The sequence below is a fragment of the Neovison vison genome, chromosome 8 (assembly GCF_020171115.1).
Source record: "Neovison vison isolate M4711 chromosome 8, ASM_NN_V1, whole genome shotgun sequence".
Classification (NCBI taxonomy): Eukaryota; Metazoa; Chordata; class Mammalia; order Carnivora; family Mustelidae; genus Neogale; species Neogale vison.
In genome coordinates, this window is record NC_058098.1 from 711,683 (window position 1) to 731,629 (window position 19,947).

The 19,947-nt window shown below is 66.9% G+C and overlaps 1 protein-coding gene across 16 annotated transcripts in view; it reads left to right on the forward strand.

Annotated features, from left to right (window-relative positions):
- Positions 1 to 19,730, forward strand: part of KCNQ2 (potassium voltage-gated channel subfamily Q member 2) — a 52,067-nt gene extending 32,337 nt beyond the window's left edge. For 2 of the 16 annotated variants that reach the window (XM_044262666.1, XM_044262668.1), the window contains 9 exons: positions 542 to 571; positions 4,334 to 4,387; positions 7,734 to 7,957; positions 8,559 to 8,667; positions 8,974 to 9,105; positions 10,964 to 11,071; positions 13,584 to 13,707; positions 14,093 to 14,824; positions 17,919 to 19,730. In XM_044262666.1, coding sequence (XP_044118601.1) covers positions 542 to 571; positions 4,334 to 4,387; positions 7,734 to 7,957; positions 8,559 to 8,667; positions 8,974 to 9,105; positions 10,964 to 11,071; positions 13,584 to 13,707; positions 14,093 to 14,785 — 1,474 coding nt within the window. In that variant the 3' untranslated portion in view covers positions 14,786 to 14,824; positions 17,919 to 19,730. The remainder of the gene's footprint in view (positions 1 to 541; positions 572 to 4,333; positions 4,388 to 7,733; positions 7,958 to 8,558; positions 8,668 to 8,973; positions 9,106 to 10,963; positions 11,072 to 13,583; positions 13,708 to 14,092; positions 14,825 to 17,918) is intronic. The other 14 variants (XM_044262669.1, XM_044262671.1, XM_044262672.1 and 11 more) reach the window with 10 other exon arrangements.
- The last annotated feature ends 217 nt before the right edge of the window (positions 19,731 to 19,947 follow it).

Below are 19,947 nucleotides of genomic sequence, written 5' to 3' on the forward strand. Positions count from 1 at the left end.
CACCCTCCTGCCTCCTCGGTCACACAGAGCTCTGCCGGCAGCATCAGAGGCCACTTGCTCTGTGAAGGTTCCAACATGCCCCAAAGAGCGTGGGGTCGTCCCAGGGATCGGCCGAGCAGGGTCCCAGCCGCCACCCTCCCGCTGCCGTCGTGATGAATGTCAGGCACCATCAGGATGGGCAGAGCATGGGCCCGGGGCTGTGACCCTCCGACCGGAAGGAGGACCAGAGCAGCTGCCTGTCCTGAATGGAGACCGTGGAAGCCGGATGTCGCTGGTGTTTCCATGTCCACTCGCTTCCTCTGGAACCTGACGCTGGTGGTTCTCATTAAAACCTGGGGCTGTCACCACTTCCAGAACTCCCTGTCTCCTGCAGGACTGCCTCCTCGGGCGCTCCGGGGGCTCTCGGGGTGGGTGGGCCTCAGGTGGGGGCCGGATGGGGCCGTGGACCCTGGTGGTGCCACGGGAGGTCCACTGGGCCCTCTGTGTGGTGGGGTCCACGTGGCGGGCCACCTGCTCACCATCTTGTCGCTTCTGTTTAAAGGAAGGAGCCTCAGCCGGAGCCGTCTCCCAGGTCAGTGCCTGCTTGTCCCCTGCTGCCCCGGGCTCGCTGCTGTGCCGGGTGCTGGTCCCTCCGTGTCTGCTCACCGCGTGTCAGCAGGGGCCCTGTGCGTGCCCACGTGTGGAACTGTGTGTCTGGACCCTGCCGGCCGCCCTGGGCCCTTTAATCACTTCGCCTGTGCTCAGTGCCCTTGTCCTGCGGCTCCAGGGTGGACAGCGAGGCACTGCTCGCCCTGTCCCGCCCACCCCGGGGCCCTAAGGCAGGGGGGTGTCGGCGAATGCCCCCACTCTGGCCCCGTGTCCCACCTCTCCGGTGCAGACAGACGCCCCTGCTCTGTGAGTGCTTGTCTAGCCTCCGCAGGTGGGTTAGCCGTCGAGCTGATTAGGGACCAGGCCACGCAGGGACTGCCCGGGGCCGTCCCCGCGGGTGGAGAAGGGTGGACAGCTATCTACCACTGGCCCGTGTTCAAGGGAAACTCCCGGCTAGTTCATGACTTTCAAGCCTGCGTGTGTGTCACTGTGCTGAGTCCTCTGAGCCTGTAGTCCCCCGACCCCGGGCCAGAGTCCCGCTGCCTTCCATCAGTGCCCTTCTGGACCATCAGTGACTCAGCTGTCCCGTTTGTGGAGCTGGAGTCAGGCTGAGCCCTGCCCTCCCCCGTCCCCCGAGTGCCCCCGGGGGGACTGAGCCGGTGTCTGGAATCGCAAGGAGGGGCCCCCAAATGGCCAGAGGATCAACGGGGACCAACCCTCGCAGTGGCTCAGAAAGCTGCGGGGTCCAGGCTGCTCTCCCCGGATGGATGGACGTGCTCACTGTCGGGGTGGAGGGGGAAACGCAGGCCGAGCTCGGCCTGGTGTGTGGGGGGTCATGGGCTGCCCCTTCCCCCTTCCTCGGGCCCCCGGTGCTTCCGCGCCACACCCTGAGCCCGGGGGAGGCGGGCCCGTGGCTCTGCCCCGTCCACCCGAGGCCCCCCGGCCTGATGCGGCTTCTCGCGGCCCCCACGACCCTCGTCTCAGCCTCTCTCTCTCTCTCTCTCTCCTGCCCTCCCCCCAATCTGGACACTCTTGCCTGCCCCCCCAAGTGCCTTTAATCTTGTCACTGCCCTTCTTGGGCCCCTTTCACGTCCGTCTGTCTTTGGGGAGGAGGTGGCTGACCCTGAAGGCAGGACTCAAGGTGAGGACACGCGGGAGCCCCCCCTGGGCTCTGCGGCACGTTCCGTGGCTCCCCCCCCCCCGCTTTCCGCACACGCTCCTCTGTCTCCTCCCCGTGTGTCCGTGTGTCCCTGCCTGCCCGTGACCCAGCGGCTTCCCCAAGGGCCAGCCTGGCCCGGCCCTCCTCCTGGCGGACGCTGGGCTGAGACCCCATGAGGCACCCTTGTCAGCTGGGTGAGGGAGGGTGGCGTTTCTGTCCCCTCCCCGGGGCAGCCGCAGACCCCCTTGCCAGCAGCCAGTGCGTAGCAGGAAGGCAGGAAATTGTTCTGCCACCAGGGCCATGAGAGGCTGGGCCTGTCCGAGGGCTCCCGGGCAGGGGTCCCTGCTCTGGGAGGTGCTTACGGGGTGTGCCCCTGCCTCCGGAGTGTGGTGCTTGGTGGTCGTGGCCGGGCCACCGCCTGCCGCCTGCACGCCAGGATCCCACTGCCGCTGACCGGTCTGGGCAGGGGGATGGGGCGGGCACGGAGACCCTTGCCAGCTGCCGTGAGGCGCCCTCCTGGTCTGGGGTCCTGACGGGCATGCGCCCCAGCCGTGTGGGTCCTCGGCTCCGCAGGACCCGCTGTGGCTGTGCTGGTGTCAGGCCGAGGCCGCCTGGATCAGGTCAAGGGGTAGGGTGGGCGGCGGGCTGCAGGGTCTCGGGCTGCGCTGCTCTGGGCGTGTCTGTGACCTGCCCTCTGCCCTCTGCCCCACCCTGTTTCTCACTGCCCCCCCGCCCCGTGCCTGGAGGAGACCCGTCCTCCAGCTGCTTTGCCCCCTTGTCCGTGTGGGTCCCCCCTCGTCGGCGGCAGCCGCGTGCCGTGTCTGAGTGCCCGTCCGTTCAGTCTGGTCTTGGTGAGTGTCTGTGGGCGCCTCTTCCTGCCAGGTGGACCCCAGGCCCCCGGTCTTGCCTGCCTGCCACTCCCGGGACTCTGCCGTCGGCTTCTGTGGGCAGGAAGAGCCCAGCGCCAGGCTGGGGTCCGGACGCAGGGCCTGAGCCTCGCGCCTTGGAGCCCGTGGGGCCGTGCTCAGGGAGACCGTGGGCTCTGGCAGCCCAGGAGCCACTGGCCACATGGGGCTGTTTCAGTTTCACTAAGTGCCGTGAGCCAGGCCCCAGGCTGTCGGGCCTCGGGACGCCCTGGGTCATGCGTCTAGGCCCCGTGTCTGTGCAGCGAGTTTTGAAGGCAGCAAAGCTGGCTGGGGTTTGCTCAAAGCTGGGGCCCTTCGAAGGTGTCGGAGGCAGAGACCATCCCCCTGTTGTCCTCTTTCCCTGGACAGAGCCTCCAGGTGCTGGGGGGTGGGGGCCGCGTGCTGGCCTGCGGAGCCCTGGGAGGGTGAGCACGAGGCTCCCGTCTCCGGCTGTGGTTGGACTGTGGCTGACGTGAGGTGTGCCTTGGGAGAGAGCATTTGCCCCACATTTGAGGGGTTTCTACGAGCAGCCAGGGCTGCTGGGCAGTAGAGAGCATGGGCCTGGGGTACTGAGTCACATGGACGCTTGTCCCCAGGTGAGCCCATTTGCTGATATGGCTGGACCCTAGGTCCCTCCTGGGAGGACCCCGCACAGAGGCAGTGCCCCTGGAGGGGAGGGTAGCTTGTGGGGGGACCGTGGCCCTCACAGTCCCTGGGCCACACACAGTTTTCTGAGGAGCCTCACCCTGCGGGACTAGCAGAGTGTGTCCTTGCCCTGAGGTCCTGTTGGACACAGGCAGGCGCCACCAGCATTTACTTGTGTGGATGCTGGGCACGGAGGCCCGGGGCTGGTTTCTGAGAGTGGGGGTCGGCGTGTCTGGTTCCTTGGCCCCACAGAGTGAGGGCCATCCGAGCAGCAGCCGTGGTGGGGGACGGAGGGACAGACGGAAGGATGGAGGGAGGGAGACCCCAGGACAGCAGAAGGTCCTGGTGTGTGGTTTTCAGTTTTGCTTAGAAATGTGCCTGAGCAGAGACAGCTCTAGGGCCTTCTGGGTCAGCTTCTGGGGAGCAGGCAGTGTGGACCCAGGTGGGGCTTTGCTAAAAGAGCTGCCAGCGGTCCGGCCTGGCCCAGGGCTTCAGCACAGAGCCCTAGGGGAACCGATGTCGGCAGTCCACTTAGATCCAGGGTCCCCAAGTCTGCTTTCCTGAGCTTCCCTCCAGGGTAAACTGAGGCCACTTCCGGTTGGCAGGGCCTGGCGAAGCCTTGGTGACTGGTTTGTGACACCAGACTGCACGTTCTTCCTCTAACGTGTGTGCTTTCCGGAATCCTGTCCATTTAGAACCAGCCTTTTGCAAAGTCTTGCCCATGTATTATTTTTTCATTGGCATGAATATAGCAAAAAATAATACATCTTTAAAAAGACATGGCCCAAAACTCTAACTCTGGAAGGAAAAGGTATTTTTGGAGGAAAAAAACAGGATTTTTTTTTTTTTTCTCCAAAAATAGGGCACTGTTTTCTTTTCCAGGCCGGCGGGAGACTTTCTGTGCGGCCCCCTCACGGCCGCTGCTGGGACGCGGGCGCGGTGGGCGGACCCCAAGCCCAGAGCCGCGGCCGCAGGGTGGGCCCGTGCGTCCTGTCCGCCCGTGCGCCAGGACTAACTGTGCTCTCCTCGTTTGCAGTAAAGGCAGACCGTGCAGAGAGTCCCTGTGTGGATGCTGCCCCGGACACACTAGGTACCGCGGGGCGAGCCGCGCGCACTGACCGCCTGCTGCACGGCTCCCCACCCCCCTCCCGCGCCAGACACTCTGCTTACTAGAGGTTCTAGATGAGCGAGGGCAAGGCCGGCGCCCCCTGCCCCGCCCCCCCCCAGCCCCCCGGCCACGATTCTGATTCTGATTGGCAGCGCGGCCTCCGCGGCCCTGGCCCCCGCGGAGCGCCAGGCCCCCTCCCCCGCCCCCGTGATTCCAAACCGCCTCCCGCCGACGGTGGCGGCCGCAGGAACATACTTCTCTCCCCGAGCCAAACGATGCCCTGCTCTGAGCAGGCGGGGGGCCGGCAGGGGGCTCGGACGCCCAGATCGGGCGTCCGTGGCCTCTGGGGCCCTCATCGCTCTCTGGTGAGCCCCTTCCCTGGGGACCACTGATCTGGCACCCGAGGACGGCCTCTCCGAAGCGGCCGCCCCACCTGCGGGAGGCAGCTCCGTCCCGTGAGTGCCGGGCTCCCCGACACGCCACAGAGCCGGAGACCCTCGGCTCCCCCTTCCCCCCACAGGCCTGGTTTAGGGTGGACTGGACACGGGACGGGGGAAAATCCGCCCCCACCCCAGCCCTCTGCACCGTGGGCCCCTTGTCCGCATCTCCACTCTCTGTCCACTGTCTGCTGTCGGGTGTGTGGAAGCGTCTGTCCTCTTGCTTGCTCCGGGTCCCCCCAGCCCGTCTCCCTCCTGCCTGCCGCCCTCCCTGAGCAGTGCAGCGTGTGGGCAGCTGTGCCCGCCCCCCCCACCCCCTGCATGCCCCGGAAGCAGTGGTGGAGCGGCGGGCGGGGGTGGGGCTGTCGGCAGGCCCAGGGGCCCAGGCGGCGGCATGCTTGTCCACCTGCATCTGCATGCTCCTGAGTCTCCCCCGGACAGGGGCTCGGAGGCCTGCCTTCCCCTGCCTGTCCACCTTGCTTGTGTGCTCCCGGAGGTAGGCGCTTGGGGAAGACTTGCAACCCCGGGAGCGGAGATCTGTCCTGCCCCGGCCGAAGCTGCCCTGCTTGTACAGAGCTTGTGGGGCCACCGGCTGGTCCCTCGGGTCGGGGGCTGTGGTCACGCTGCTTGGGGACCAGAAGGGCCGGCGGGGCCCACAGCCAGTCCAGGAGCCCAGGCCAAGCCCAGCCTTGCTGTGTGCCGGTCCCACGAATGTCACTGCATCCGTCGCACTTTCCCTGGGCATCCGTGGTCCAGTGGTCCGGCGAGGGCAGGGCCGTTCCTGTGGATGCCGGCTGCCCCTTCCCCGCTGAGCCAGGCCCTGGCTGTGCAGACCTGGGTGTGGCAGATGGCAGGCGGGGCCTCCCCTTGCCCCGTTCCTGCTCAGCTGGCCCCGGGCCTTAGAATCCCGCTACGGGGTGGCAGGCGGGGGAGGAAAGCCTGGGGCTTGGCTTACCCCCGGACCCTCCCGAACGTTCTCCTTGGTCCTGTGTGAACGCCAAAGGGCGGATGCCGGAAAGTGCCCTTTCACACACATGGTGGTCTCGCCGAGTGCACTTTCCCCCAAGCAGGCGGCCAGAACCCCATCCTTCGTGTTCGTTTGCTTCTGTCCTTGGCCTATGAGGTTAGGGCAGCCCTGCCTTGACGCCTGGGGGGACAGGAGCTGTGTGTGCCCCTGGGTGGGGGGCAGGTCTAGTGGGCAGGGCACCCGCCGGCTGAGCTAGGCAAGGCCATCCGCACGGTGGCCTCCTCCGGCCAAGTGCCCCTCCCCAGCCCGGGCATTCCAGCCGCTGCGACAGAAAGACCTTCCTGTGGCTCCGTCCTCGGGGCAGCTGTGTGGGTCCAGCTGCTGGGGGCGAGGCTATTGCTTCTTATGGTCTCCCCGGACCAGCTGTTGGTCTCCATTGGGAAGGAGAAGGTCATCTGTGCCGAGGGCCCCGGGGCACCTGGATTTGGGCTGCCCTCGGCTCCTGTCTGCCCATTCTCGGCCTCCTGCTGGGCACACCTGTTCCAGGCTTGGGGCCAGTGAGCCGGGCAAGCAGAAGCCCACCCCACTCCTGAGTGCGACGCACACCGAGGCCGACTGCCAGCCCTTGGGGGCTCCTTTCCTCCTTTTCTCGCTATCCCACGAACCCTTCAGTCCAGCCGACGGATGATCGGCTGCCCGGGGGTGGGCGGCGGGGACTACAGCGTCCAGACTGGACAGACCAGGCCGCTGGCCGCTTCTCCATGGCCCAGTCACGTCTGCGCCGTCCGAGGGGCCTGTCTTGGCTGTGGGTCCTGCTTGGGGCTGCTGGAGGCGGCTGACCCGGGGGAGCCACAGTGGAGTCTGGCGAGGTCTGAGGGGTCAGCACGTGATGGCAGCTTCCCAGTGAGAGGAGGGACCCCGGGCAGCTTGTCCCATCCCCCGGGGCAGCGCAGGGCCTGCCTCAGAGGCTGTCTCAGTTCTGCGGCTCCTGCCTGTGGCTGGGTGAGAGCAGGTCCGCAGGTCACAAGAGCCTTGCTTGTGGACAGTGGAAACTGGCCAGTGGCCCCCGGGTCCCTGGGCCTGACCAGCACCCGGACCATCGTGACCCCCTCCTGCCTCCTGGCTGTGGCCCAGAGGGTGCCAGACTTCATAGTTTCCAAGAGATACAGGCCCGGGGGTGGGGGCCTGGGGACCCCGGCAGGGCTGCGGCTGGCCAGCCAGCGTTGCTCCCTGCCCCCACTGTGGCCTCGGACCAGAGGTCTGTTCCTGCGAGGCGGCTGGCAGAGGGAGCCTGTCTACTCTGTGTCTCTGGTGGTGTGGGACTGTGGTCCCCAGACACCTCCTGTGTGTGGGTGTGGGGGCTGTGTTGGCCCTGGGGCAAGGGGGCTGGACAGGTCTGCCCTGCAGAGTTGACAGGGGACAGTTGCCCCCTCCATGATTCCCAGGCTCCCGCTCCTGGCCCAGACCCTTCCTCCGGGTGATTCCTGGGGCTTGGCCTCCGGACCCTGGGGCAGGCGGCAGGGGGAAGGGGCTGCCCCGGGCAGGGATGGGGCGTGGAGGGGTGGGCAGGGGAACCACTGGCGGGACCCACAGAAGGTGTGCAGGGAGAAGCCGTACCTGCACAGCGTTTGAGGCACGGTGTTGGGGAGGGAGACCGGACAGGACCATGTGGAGAGGACCCTGGCACCTTCCCGTAGCACCGAAAGTGATTTAAGTGTCCGCTGACCCCTCCCCAGCCAGGCCGAGCCCCTGAGTGGCCCTCGGAGCGCCCACCCCCTGCGCTCCTTGTCTCCCCGCCACCACCCCCTCCACGTGTAGGCGTCCGCGGTGAACGGACGGTGGGGCGTGCGCGTTCCTTCCAGAGTGACTTCTCTTGCTGTCTTTCTGTGTGTGTCCGCCCGCCTGTCGGCCCTCGTGGGAGCAGTCAGAAGGTCAGTTTGAAAGACCGTGTCTTCTCCAGCCCCCGAGGTGTGGCTGCCAAGGGCAAGGGGTCCCCTCAGGCCCCGACCGTCCGGCGGTCTCCCAGCGCCGACCAGAGTCTGGAGGACAGCCCGAGCAAGGTGCCGAAGAGCTGGAGCTTTGGGGACCGCAGCCGGGCGAGGCAGGCCTTCCGGATTAAGGGCGCGGCGTCCCGCCAGAACTCGGAAGGTGGGTCAGGCCGCGGGCTTCCCGCGGTCCAGCTGCCCCATGCCGGGCACCTTCGGGGCCCTGTAGCCTCTTTGAGCAGCAGCTTCCCTTTCCCTTTCTTCTTTTTGAGGTGAAGCCACGTAACATGAAACCGGCCGCTTTCAAGCGAGCAGCTCAGCGGCCGTGAGCACATTCACGGCACAGCCCGGATCACCTCTCTCGTTCTAGGGGTTTCCATGCCCCAGAGGAGACCCGTGCCTGCCAGCAGTCCCTCCCAGCCCCTGGCCACTGCCAGTCTGTTCTGGACATTTCCCACATGTGGCACCACATGCTGCATGCACCTGCTTCCAGGTGTTTCCACGCCCGGCCACCATCCGGCTTCACGCTGGTTTCTGGCGGGCTGAGGCTCTGTTGTTTCCCGCGGCCATAGCCATGGGTCTGCCCGTCGTCCGCTTTTCAGCCATCATGTGGGCCTCTCCTGGGGCCTCGGCGGGACAGAGGGTGGGTCTCCAGAGCGCAGGGAGCTGCTCTCGGGGCGTCCCTGGCGCCGTCCCTGGCGCCGTCCCTGGCGCCGTCCCTGGCGCAGCTCAGCCCCTCATGGGCCGTGTCTCCTTCCCCCCAGAAGCAAGCCTCCCCGGGGAAGACATCGCAGAAGACATTAAGAGCTGCAATTGCGAGTTTGTGACGGAAGATCTGACCCCGGGCCTCAAAGTCAGCATCCGGGCCGTGTGGTGAGGCACCCAGGGTCCAGGGCAAGGGGCCTCCCTGCGGAGTCCAGGAGGGGTGCGGTCTCTGTCCCTGGGCTCTGGGTCCTTTGGGAGCTGGTGATGGCTCTGCGCACCTGCCCCTGTCAGAGCTGTCCCCTGCATACCCCGGGGGCGAGGGTCTGTCTGCACCCCGGGCCTGGGCATGGCCTGTGGATGTGGCAGGTGGGTGGGGCCGGATCACCGTGGCCACGTGTCCGGTGGATGTTCTGGGAGATGCTGGGAGGGCCCCGGGCAGGCGTTGGCCCCGGGCTCACGGCCGTGCTCCCCCAGTGTGATGCGGTTCCTGGTGTCCAAGCGCAAGTTCAAAGAGAGCCTGCGTCCGTACGACGTGATGGACGTGATCGAGCAGTACTCGGCCGGCCACCTGGACATGCTGTCCCGCATCAAAAACCTGCAGTCCAGGCAAGACCACACCCGCCTGCCTGGCCCTGGGGTCCGTCTGGGCCAAAGCCAGTGTGGCCCCAGTGGAGTGGCGTCTCTCGGGCCGGCACGGGGTGAGGTGTAGTGTGGGGGTGCAGAGGGGGACACGGTGGTCAGCGCTGTCTGCTGCCACCCCCAGCCCCGCGCCGGCCCTGTGCGGGCGTCCTGCTGTGTCCGCGTGTGGTCTGTGTGACGATGTGTGTCGTCTGTCCCTCCTCACCCTCCCGCCCCCGCTGCGGGGGGTGAGCGTGCATGTGCGGGTGCCCTCACGCTGCCCGTGCGCACAGGCGTCATGTGACCCCACACACGTGAGCGACGTCTCCAGGCATCTGGTCGCCTGCACGGGAGCGTGTGTGCACATGTCCTGCATGCGTGTGTGTGTGCATGTGCCTCTGCGTGTGTCGTGTCACGTGTGCATGTGTGTGTGCACATGCGCGTGCGTGTGTGTTGGGGATGAGGCTGCAGGGTCACGAGCCCTGTCGGGAAGCAAGGGTGCCCCATGGAGCAGAAAGACTCGTCCACGCCCTGGCCTCGCACGGGGCTCCCCCTCCCCTGGCAGGAAGCAGGGCTGCGGCACGGCGACGGCAGGGCGCACGGTGCTCTGCTCACAGGCAGCCGTGCGCGCACGAGGCTGCTGGCTCACTCTGGGCTCCCTGCACACTGGCGCAGGCGTGCACACACATGCATAGGACGCCTGTCCGCTCCTTGCACGCGGACCGACACACACGTGTGTGCATGGACACACGGACACACGTGCACACACAGCCACTCATAGCCGTGTGCACACTCATGCACTCGCTACCTCCATGACACACAAGTACCCAAGTACACACGTGCGCAGCTGTGACCCCTGCCACATTTAAGCACGCCCGTGTGAGCACATGTGTTTGCAGGGTCTGGGAGGAGCCCACAGGACTGTTGTTGGGTCCCTCCTGAAGTGGGTCCCACGGTTCTGCCAACGTTCCCTCCCCTGCCCAGGTCCCTCAGAGTGGGCTGCTGTAGGTTGTCTGCCCCCAGGATCCTGGGCCCTGGCTGGCAGAAGGTCTGGCCAGTGGAGGGACAGTCGTAGGTCCGAACAGCTCCCCAGCCCCCGGCAGGATGGAAGTCCTCCTTCTGGGGAGGCCCGTGAGCGCCTGCCCCGGGGGGCGTCTCTAGTCCTGCAGCGGGATGCCCGGCAGGGGTCAGCTGCTCTGTGGGGCGGGGAGCCGGGGGGGTGGTGACCCTTTCTTCCACACGGGCTCGGCCAGGAAACCCGACACTTACCCTCCTCCGGAGCACCAGCTAGACCTGTGCTGTGTGTGTGGACAGAAGTGTGTGCGCTTGCGCGTGCGTAATCTGTGGAATGTGTGTGAGCGAGTGAGCGAGGACAGTGCAGACCCGGGTGTGCGCTCACGTGGGAGTGTGCACACCCGTGTGAGAGAGGGCAGGGTCTTGGCCGCTGGGCCTGTCCCGCATCTCAGGGAGGCTGATTTGGCTCTCCAGGCTCTCCTGTCCTCAACCTCCCTTCCCGTCTGGAAATACGACACAAACGGGCCCAGGGAGCCAGGATGTCCCTGTCGCCGGCAGAGCCGCACGGCTGTCCACGGCCGGTGTCCTCGGGCCGTGCGCTGGCGGCGGTGGCTCCTGTGCACGCCCCAGCCGGCCCGGGCAGGCTGGGCTCAGCGGTGAGGCCGCGGCTCCCCAGTCCTACGCGCAGCCGGGCCCGGGAGAGATCGGGCGCTGCCCTGGCCAGGCGAGCGCGGTGGTCCCTGCGCCACGTGCGGGGCCCCCCTCCGCCGACTCCCCTTCCGTGCTCCTCACGATGCGTTTGCTGGTGTCTCTTTTCTTGTTCGCTCGCCAGGATAGATATGATTGTGGGCCCCCCACCCCCTTCAACTCCCCGGCACAAGAAGTACCCCACCAAAGGACCCACGGCCCCTCCGAGAGAGTCACCCCAGTACTCACCTAGGTCAGGACGCCACCCCTCCCCCGCCTTGTCTCTGTGGAACGGCCAGCCCCCTTCGCCCCAGGCCACATGACGGCAGCGCCTGTCCTGCACCTCCCCATGAAGCAGCGCTAGGGGAAGGTGGTGCCCCCGGGGCCCCGGAGGGGGGGCGGGCCAGGGTGCCCTGGAGCTGTTCCTCTTGGTGGGCTCTGGAGAAGCTGGCCACAGGAGCTCCTTTCCATGAACATTCTGCGCGGCGTCTGCCTGGGGGACGCTTCCGGGCCAGAAGCAAAGGGGTGCCCCCACGAGGATCCAATGTGTTCAGAGCTGTGGGCCTCGGTGGCTAGTGGCGACCTTCCCAGCCCCTCTGGGGCTCTCCCCTGATGCCCTCCCCTCAGGCTGACCCGGGCTGCTCCATAGATCTGAGTAGGTCCTGTTGCTTCTCTTGCCTTGAAACTCCGTGAAGAATAAATGGGAATGTCCTGCCAGGCGTCTAGCACTGGGTGAGGCTCCCAGGGAAAGCCCAAGACCTTGGAGCTTTATTTCCGATTATCAGAATTAGCATCATTGAAGCTGGCCCTGGCTCATGGGCAGAGAGGAAGGCAAGGGCTCGGTTAGGCGGTGAGTTAGCAGAAGTTTCTCTAGTGAAGTTCAAGCTCCAGGGCCTTCTGCCTCCGGGACGGTTCAGATGACGGCTGTGACCTATGCCTCCGGAGCAGGTCTGGTCACCTGGGGGAGAGCAGAGCCCCTGGGGGCAGGGAGGAGGGCAGAGGGGCCCAAGGGCATCCCGGAGACCAGCAGGGATGCTGGCCAAGCTGGCTGGTGGAGGGACTGTGTGTTTGCCCCGCGCTCCCCGTGTGCCAGGACTTCCACCCGTGAGGCTGAGGGTCGGCACAGGGTCGTCTCCACCCGGTGGCTCTTCCGTGAGAAGCGAGTCCCTGTGGGAGGGGGGCAGGCCTGACCCAGGGCAGTGCAGACAGTGTGCAGCCTGGACACCCAGGACCACCCTCGTGTGCTGCTCGGGGGGCGGCGGCTGAATCCTCAGGCCAGGAGCTGGAAAGGTCCTGCGGCTCTCAGGGCCCCCCAGGCCTCTGGACCACTGCGGCCAGAGGACACACAGGGTCACCCAGAGAAGGCGCCGGAAGGACGGCGTGGGCACATGGGGGTTAAACCTCACTCCTCTGCCTGAGGCCAGGGGAGGGATGGCCCGGGCCCCTTGGAGGTCCCTTTCCAGCCCCCCACCCGTGGCAGCTCCAGGCTCCCCGCGGGACCGGCCAGGCAGGCGGCCCGTCATGTGGCAGGGGTGAAGGCGCTGAGCACCGGTGCCTGTGCAGACGCCCGGAAACACCAGAGAGCGCTTCCCCTCCCGCTCCCTACCGGGTCTGCTTGGAGTCCGAGGCCCCCCCCTCGCTCCTCGTCCGTGGTGCATGCGGCGAGCGCCCCCCCCAACGCTCCTCGTCCGTGGCGCATGCGGCTCTCCGGGGCATGAGGCTGCACCGTGGCTGACGCGGCTCCCCACCCCCTTCCGCTTCGTGCAACGGCAGAAAAAGGCCCCCCGAGCCCCACTCCCCCCAGAGGCAGACAGGGCAGCCTGTCGGTGTGGAAGGACACTAAGACAAGCCCCCTGCCCAGGTGTGGGAGCCGTGCCCTCCCGCACCCCAAAGCTCGAGGAATGTGTGTGGGACCAGGGACGAGGCGGGGCTACCTGGCCTCAGTCCGGGGGAGAGCCATGCGCCCGGCAGGCCTGGGGGTTCGGCACTGTGGCTCGCAGGCACCCGGGGTCTCTGTTTCCAAGCTCCCACGTGCCCGTGGTCTCGGCGCGAGTGTTAGAGCCCGCGCCGCAGCAGTGGCCCCTTCTGAGCCCTCCGGTGGCCCTTTCTGCTCCGCAGGGACTGTGCTGGGTCCCTTTTCCCTCTAGAAAACCCGTGTCTGGTCGCCCGCGGCCTCCCTGCAGCCGAGCGCAGCTGCGTTCTGCACATGCATTCGCACGGGCTCGCGTGCACACACGCTCACACGCACTCACGCCCCCCCTCAAGCACTCACGGACCCCCGTTTGGCAGTGGCTCTGTCTGCCCCTCCCTCGTGCGCTGGCGGTTTCCTGTCCGTCTGTGCCCACCCCGTCCCGTGTGCATGGAGCCGTGGCTCTTGTCATGTCTGCTTCTGTTCCTGCCGCACACTTGGGACTTTGCCCGCCCCCGACCCCCGTTGTGCTGAGGACCCCGTGGCACATTGTGGAGGAGTAAAGCTCAGGGGTCGGGCGGGCACGGGAGAGGGGACCTGGGGGGCTCGAGGCACCCATCCCCACCACTTTACTCCTTGCTAATGTGCCAGCCCACTGGATCGGCAGGGGGGCCCCTCAGGTTCAGCGAGCGGGGCGAGACCACCTGTCCTGGCACCCTGGTGGCCCCCCAGTCAGCTCTGGGCTCAGCCCGGAGCCTGGATCTGGGGGGCTGTGGCCTGGCCCAGGAGGAGAGGGCCACGGGCCCCGCCACACCCACCCGAGCTCATGCTGGGGGCTGGGGTCTCTTCCCGGCAGAGTGGACCAGATCGTGGGGCGGGGCCCGGCGATCACCGACAAGGACCGCACCAAGGGCCCGGCCGAGGCGGAGCTGCCCGAGGACCCCAGCATGATGGGACGGCTGGGTAAAGTGGAGAAGCAGGTAGGAGGCGCAGAGACGGGCCCTGCGGGCAGGGCCTGGGCTCCAGGGGTGGGTCAAAGCTCTCTCTGGGGAGTGGGTCCTTGGGGCCCGTGTGTAAGAAGCACTTGGGGCGTGCTTCTGGGAGCCAAGGAAAGGAACTGTGGGGTTCCTCAAAGGGACCAGACACTGAAGGGAGCGTTCAGAGGCTAAGCTGCTGTGTCTGCTTCCCGCTGCTTCTGGACCTCGGGGGGCGGGGGTAGCCCAGGGCTTTCTCACCTCCCAGGAGCAGCCCAGGGTCCCCCTACGTCCTGGAGCAGCCTGGGCCTCCCACTTCCCGGGAGCGGCCCGGGACGCCCCCCACCCCGCCCGGAGAGCGCCAGGCCTGGTCCAGCAGCTCCCCTTGTAGGTCCTGTCCATGGAGAAGAAGCTGGATTTCCTGGTGAACATCTACATGCAGCGTATGGGCATCCCCCCGACGGAGACGGAGGCCTACTTTGGGGCCAAGGAGCCAGAGCCGGCGCCGCCGTACCACAGCCCCGAGGACAGCCGGGAGCACGGGGACAGGGGCGCCTGCATCATCAAGCTTATCCGCTCAGCCAGTTCCACGGGCCAGAAGAACTTCTCGGCGCCCCCGGCCCAGTGCCCGCCGTCCACCTCGTGGCAGCAGCAGGGCCCCCCGCGCCAGGGCCACGGCACCTCCCCCGTGGGTGACCCCGGCTCGCTGGTGCGGATCCCGCCCCCTCCCGCCCACGAGCGGTCGCTCTCGGCCTACAGCGGGGGCCCCCGGGCCAGCACGGAGTTCCTGAGGCACGAGGGGGCCCTGCGGGACAGCGACACGTCCATCTCCATCCCGTCGGTGGACCACGAGGAGCTGGAGCGCTCGTTCAGCGGCTTCAGCATCTCCCAGTCCAAGGAGAACCTGGACGCCCTCAACAGCTGCGGTGCGGCCGCCGCACCCTGCGCCAAAGTCCGGCCCTACATCGCGGAGGGCGAGTCGGACACGGACTCGGACCTCTGCACCCCCTGCGGGCCCCCGCCACGCTCCGCCACCGGGGAAGGCCCTTTCGGCGACGTGGGCTGGGCCGGGCCCCGGAAGTGAGGCCGCCCGCCGGCCTCTCCCTAACTCTCGGCCTTCCAGGTGTGCGGACGGGCCCTTTCCTCAGAGCGACTCGGGTGGGGCCTGTGGGGGAGACGGCAGGCGGGGGGGGGGGGGGGCGGGTCTCACGTGGCGAAGGCTGACAAGAGCTTCTTTTCTGACGAGGGGCAGCCCGGCCGGCCGTGCCCACTGAGACCGTTGGCGCGGGTGCTGCGGGGCTGACGCGTAGGACAGACCCCGGCAGTGGGGAGGAGGCACAGGGCGCCGGTGGGGGTGGCTGCTGTGGGAGGGCCGGGGCCTTGAGGCTTCGTGGGGAGGGAGCCACGGCCTGTGCCTGCAGCGGCAGGAGGTACGGCTGGCCCCTTGAGTGTGGCTTATCCTTGTCCCTCGGTCCCTGCCCCCGCTGTCCCCGCACGGCAGGCGCGCATGATGGGCCGTCTTCCAGAGAGCTGCTGGTCAGCACCACCTCCCCCACCCCCGGGTCCCCACCGGTCCCGAGTCCAGGGTGCTGGCCTGGATGGGAAGGGCTGAGGTGAGGCCCCAGCACCTCCCAGCGTGGGGGCGGGTTGCTCCCTAGGCCTCTGGAAGAGGGTCCTCAGAGGCTCCCGCAGCCACAGGAGATCGGGGGATGGGCCGCCCGTGTTCTGTCTGTTCTGCTCAGGCTGGACACCAGCCACCAGGCCACGACCAGCTCTGAAAGGAGACCCGTGCGCAGGGAGCGCACTGGGTGGCTTGGGGCACAGCCAGGCTGGGCTCCTGTTTCCAGGTCCCAGGGCCAGGGGGTGGGTGACCAGATTCACACGGTGTCTTTCACTGGGGGTCTTGCTTCCCTGGTCCCTCCCTGGGGCCTTGACAGGACCGGGGCGGGACAATGATGCTCTAAGCCCTGGGAAAACCCTTCGAAGCCTCTTGAGGGCTTTGGGGTCCCCTCCCTCTGCAGGGTTCAAGCAGCTCTCTCCTGTAGGAAGCCTCTTTTGTCCCCACTGGAGCTGACCGTCCACACACCTGCTCTCCACTGACCTGGCCCTTGCCTGGGACTTCTTGAGAGTCAAGGATGCCCATCTCCACCCTGGCCTCAAGGAGCAGGGACCCCCATCTCTCCTGGGGCAGGCCCCTTGGCCCCAGGGACGGCAGCTGTGGAGTTTCCCTTCCAGGCCCTCAGCGGTCAGTGTGTGTGGGCATCTGGCAGTTGGGACCACGGGTCTGGTCACCTGGCGCTCTCTGAGGCGGTGACCTCGTGTGCATTAGGGCTGGGCGCAGCCAAGCCCGCTATGGAGCGACGTCCCCAGAAACCTACCTCTCAGGAGAGCCCCGAGTGGGACCGGAAGCGGCCAGTAACAGAGTCACTCCTGTCCTCTGGGAAGCGCGCAGGAAGCGGTGTCAAGGGTCCTGGGCTCTGGGCCTGGGGTCCCGCGGCTCTCCTTGGGACTCTGTCTGTTGAGCAGGTGGGGCCATGCCTGCGGGCGCTGCCCCTTCCCCGGTCCTGCTCTGGGCACCTCCTTGCCTGACGGGCAGCCAGAGGTTGGGCCTGTGTTTGCCCAAGGGTGGCTCCCAGAGGGGGAGGACGAAGGCTCGGAGTCGGGGACGGCTGCTCGTGTCGGGGACCCAGCCTTGGGGAGGGGCAGGCGTGGAGGTGAGTGGCCCCACGGCCTGGAGGGGAGGCGTTCTGGGGCTCTGCTGGTTTTCCCTCACGCTGATGAACTGTGTTCCTGAGGACAGTGTTTCTCTGGCCTGGGGCCTCACGGTGGTGAGAAGTCCCTGCCAGTGCAGATATCGTGAGCCCCTGACGTGGCCCATGTGTCGTGGCCCTGCAGGCGGGCCCTCCCATCGCTGCCTGCCTCTGGGCTCAGCCCCCTTTACCCTCCTGCCACGGGGGACTCGGGCTGCAGGCCCCTGGGCAGGGCAGGAACCACGGGGTGGCACGGCCTCATCCGTCCCCAGCTCTGGCCCCGTGCCAGCAACGGGGACCCCTCCGCTGCCGGGTCTTGGTCGTCGGGGGCTCCAGAGCCTGTGCCATGCGCCCTTGGGAGCCAAGGAAGCTGGCCTCGGAGGGGCAGGGGCTCCCCCAGGCTGCAGCGGAAGGGACGGGCCGGCCTGCGGGCAGGTCCCACACCCAGGGAGTGTGTGAGGCCTCCTGCGTGGAGTCTCTGCCCCTTGGAAGGAAGGCTGGTTTCGGGTACAGGCGGTAGAGATGGTATTGTAAAGGCGCCTTCTTGGGACCCGCAGAGCCAGGCCCGAGCAGTGTGTGCACCCCGGGTCCCGCCTCCGGAGGGGTACGAGCGGGAGGCCGGTGCTGTCAGGGGCGTCTGCGGGGCGCGTGTGACGGGAGCGGGGCTCTGCGCAGCTGTCACCCTTGGCAGGTGCGGCAGGGTTTCCTGAGGTCCGAGGGAGGCTGGAGTCTGTGCTCACACCTGGGCACACACGCGTGCGCGCACACTCGCTGCGCTCCTGACTCCCGTGGCTTTCGTCTGATCTTTCTGTCTGGGTCTGCCCACTTCGAGCCCCAAGGAATGGACACATGGAGTGACAGGTGCTCCTGTGCCCAGGCTCCTGGGCAGCACAGGCAGAGGGGCCCCTTGGCCCCATCCGGCGTCCCACACGCCTCACATCCGCTGCCTGGCAGCTGTCCAGGAGCTGGACAGCCGTGTCGTACCATGTGCCACACACGGTGTGGGCTGGGCCGGGAAGCTCTGGGTGTCCAGTTGTGACCCTCGGGCCCTGGTCACCTCCCTCTGCCCTCCTTGGCCATGTGGGTGTTGTCCCTCTCCCTGGCATATTGAGGCCCCGCATCTCCCTCTTGTCCACATGCTCTGAGCCGTGACCTTGCTAGTCCGCCCTGGAGGATGGGGGGGCCCTGGCTACGTGGCAGAGGCCCCCCTGGCCCGTCCACCTGTCCCATCCCCGTGGAAGGCCCACTGTCCTCCCCACCTGCGGGGGCTGCTCTCAAGCCCCGTTTGGAGGCCCCGGGAGCCCGCCCTGCCGGGACTGCTGTGTGGAAGCCTACGGGCTTAGGGCAGGTCGTGACCTGCCCTGTGGCCAGCCCTACTCCCCGAGCCCAGAGCACATGAGCCAGCCGGGTACGGTTGGCGTCTTTAACGTGGTCTTTAGCTTAACTGACCTTCTCCCCTCGTACTAGGCTGGAGTCCCCCGGTGGTCACCGATTCGACACAGTAACACGGAAGCCAAGGGGGCGACATCACGTTCAGGGGCCCTCCGTAGAGCAGGTGCCCCCTGCCTGTGCCGGGTGTGGATGGAATCAGCCCTGAGACATTTCTAGACGCTTCTTGAAGCCCAGAGGTGTGGATGGCCCCTGGGAGGCCTTTGTAGAAATGCTGATGTTTGTATCTATTTCGTATTCTCCCCAAATTGTAAATAATGTACAGAGCGGTGGGCTCAGGGGTTCGTCCCTGATGTGACGCTGCAAGACCAGAGTGAAGACGCAGCGTCCCACCCTCCGATGTCACAAGCCCTTGAAATAAACGTGGTGTGCAGAGGGAGAGCCTGACAGCCCGCGGAGGGTTTGGGGGCACCCAGCAGCGTGGCTGGGTCCCGAGCAGCCGGTGGGGCTCCGTGCCCCGGGTGCCCCCCAGTGCTCATGACTCAGAATCAGACACTCCCTTCCCGACCAACGCTGTCCTGAGTCGTCCTCGGCTGCCTTCTGTGACCCTGGAGCGGATCTTCAGGCCACCTGCTTGGATGGGCCGAAGCTGGGCGAGGGGCAGGAGGCCTGGGTGGGGCCTGGTAGGAATGGGCTGCCTGCTCCCGGCACCAGGAGAGGCTGTGTGTTGTCCCAGGCCAGCTGCCCTCCCATGGGCCCCTGCCAAGCCCTAAGTAGGAGAGACAGCCAGGGAGGACTTCCTGAAAGAGGCGGCATAGTGGGACTGGGGGCTTGTGACTCTCTTCTCTCCAAGGAACCCAGGAAAGCCAGCTGCCTAGGCTAGGGCCCTGGTGGCCTCCGGAGCATGCACGGGCGGTGGCCACGGTTCACTGGATAGGCCATCTTGTGGGGGAGGGGCTGACGGCAGACCCCAGAAGGAGACGCGGGGGGGAGAGAGGCTTCAGCAAACAGGGTAGAGAGAGCGAGGAAGACCCGCTCCCTGGCAGGTGAGACCCTCCGTCCACCTCTCAAAGGCACCCGTAGGGTTGGAGGAATCGGGGGGGGCCTCTGGTCTTGACACCCGGCGGGCAGAGGATGCCAGGGATCGCCCAGGTCAGGTGCAGGGGGAGGGGCCCCCGGGGGTGGCGCTGTGTTCTGGCCCCCCAGTGCCGTAAGCCCGACTCTGGCTGGGTTTCATAATGTCGTTGCCTTAATGCACGTGGACGGAAATTCACCGAGGTCGCCCCAGGCCCCCGGCGTCTGCCCGGCACCGCACCCTGCCCCCTCGTCCGCGGGACCGGCGCTATGGTCGGACGCAGAGCGGGCAACGGACCAGGAACGGGCCCTGTGCCCGCCGGGACCCTCCTCACCCCGTCCCGCGCCTGCCCCTGCCGCTCGCTGCCCCGCGGCCCCCACCCATGCTGCTGCCTTGGCCGTCTGCACTTTGTTCATGCTCCAAAGAATTCTTCATTTGCCTTCAGTACTGACGTGCCCTTCCGACCACGTGTATGCACCCCTGCACCACAGCCGCCGGGCCTTTCTGTTTCGTGAATGTGTCACCACCGCACACTCGACCCTCGACTCGCGTGTTGTCCGTTTTCTAGGGATAGACGCCCAGGGAATGAACTCGAGTTTTGTACGGACCAGCCGAGACACTAACTTCTCAACTCACTGTCCGCTTCACACTTGTCCCCGAGAATGGGGCCTGGCCTGGGTTTGCCCGGCGACTTCAGGGGTGGAATCCGGCAGCAGGGACGCATGTGAAAAGTTCCGGGAAGTTCTACTGCCACGGGGACCTGTCCAGAAGCCCAGTGGACCTGTGCACTTAGTAAAACACAGTGATTCAACCTGCGTGGTGTGTGGCCTTTTCCGTCTTGCATGCCGTCTCCAGGGCCTTGGTGGGGTCTCGGGGTGGGGGTGCGCCCAGGGCAGGGACAAGTGGGACACACAGGGTCCAGGGTCAAGGTACATGGCTCTGTCCGTGTCCGTCACTGCCTCATGCTTGCGGCTTCAGACCGTGGGGACTCACGCTCACTCGCTCCGGGCCCGGGCCCGAGTCTGCCGAGGC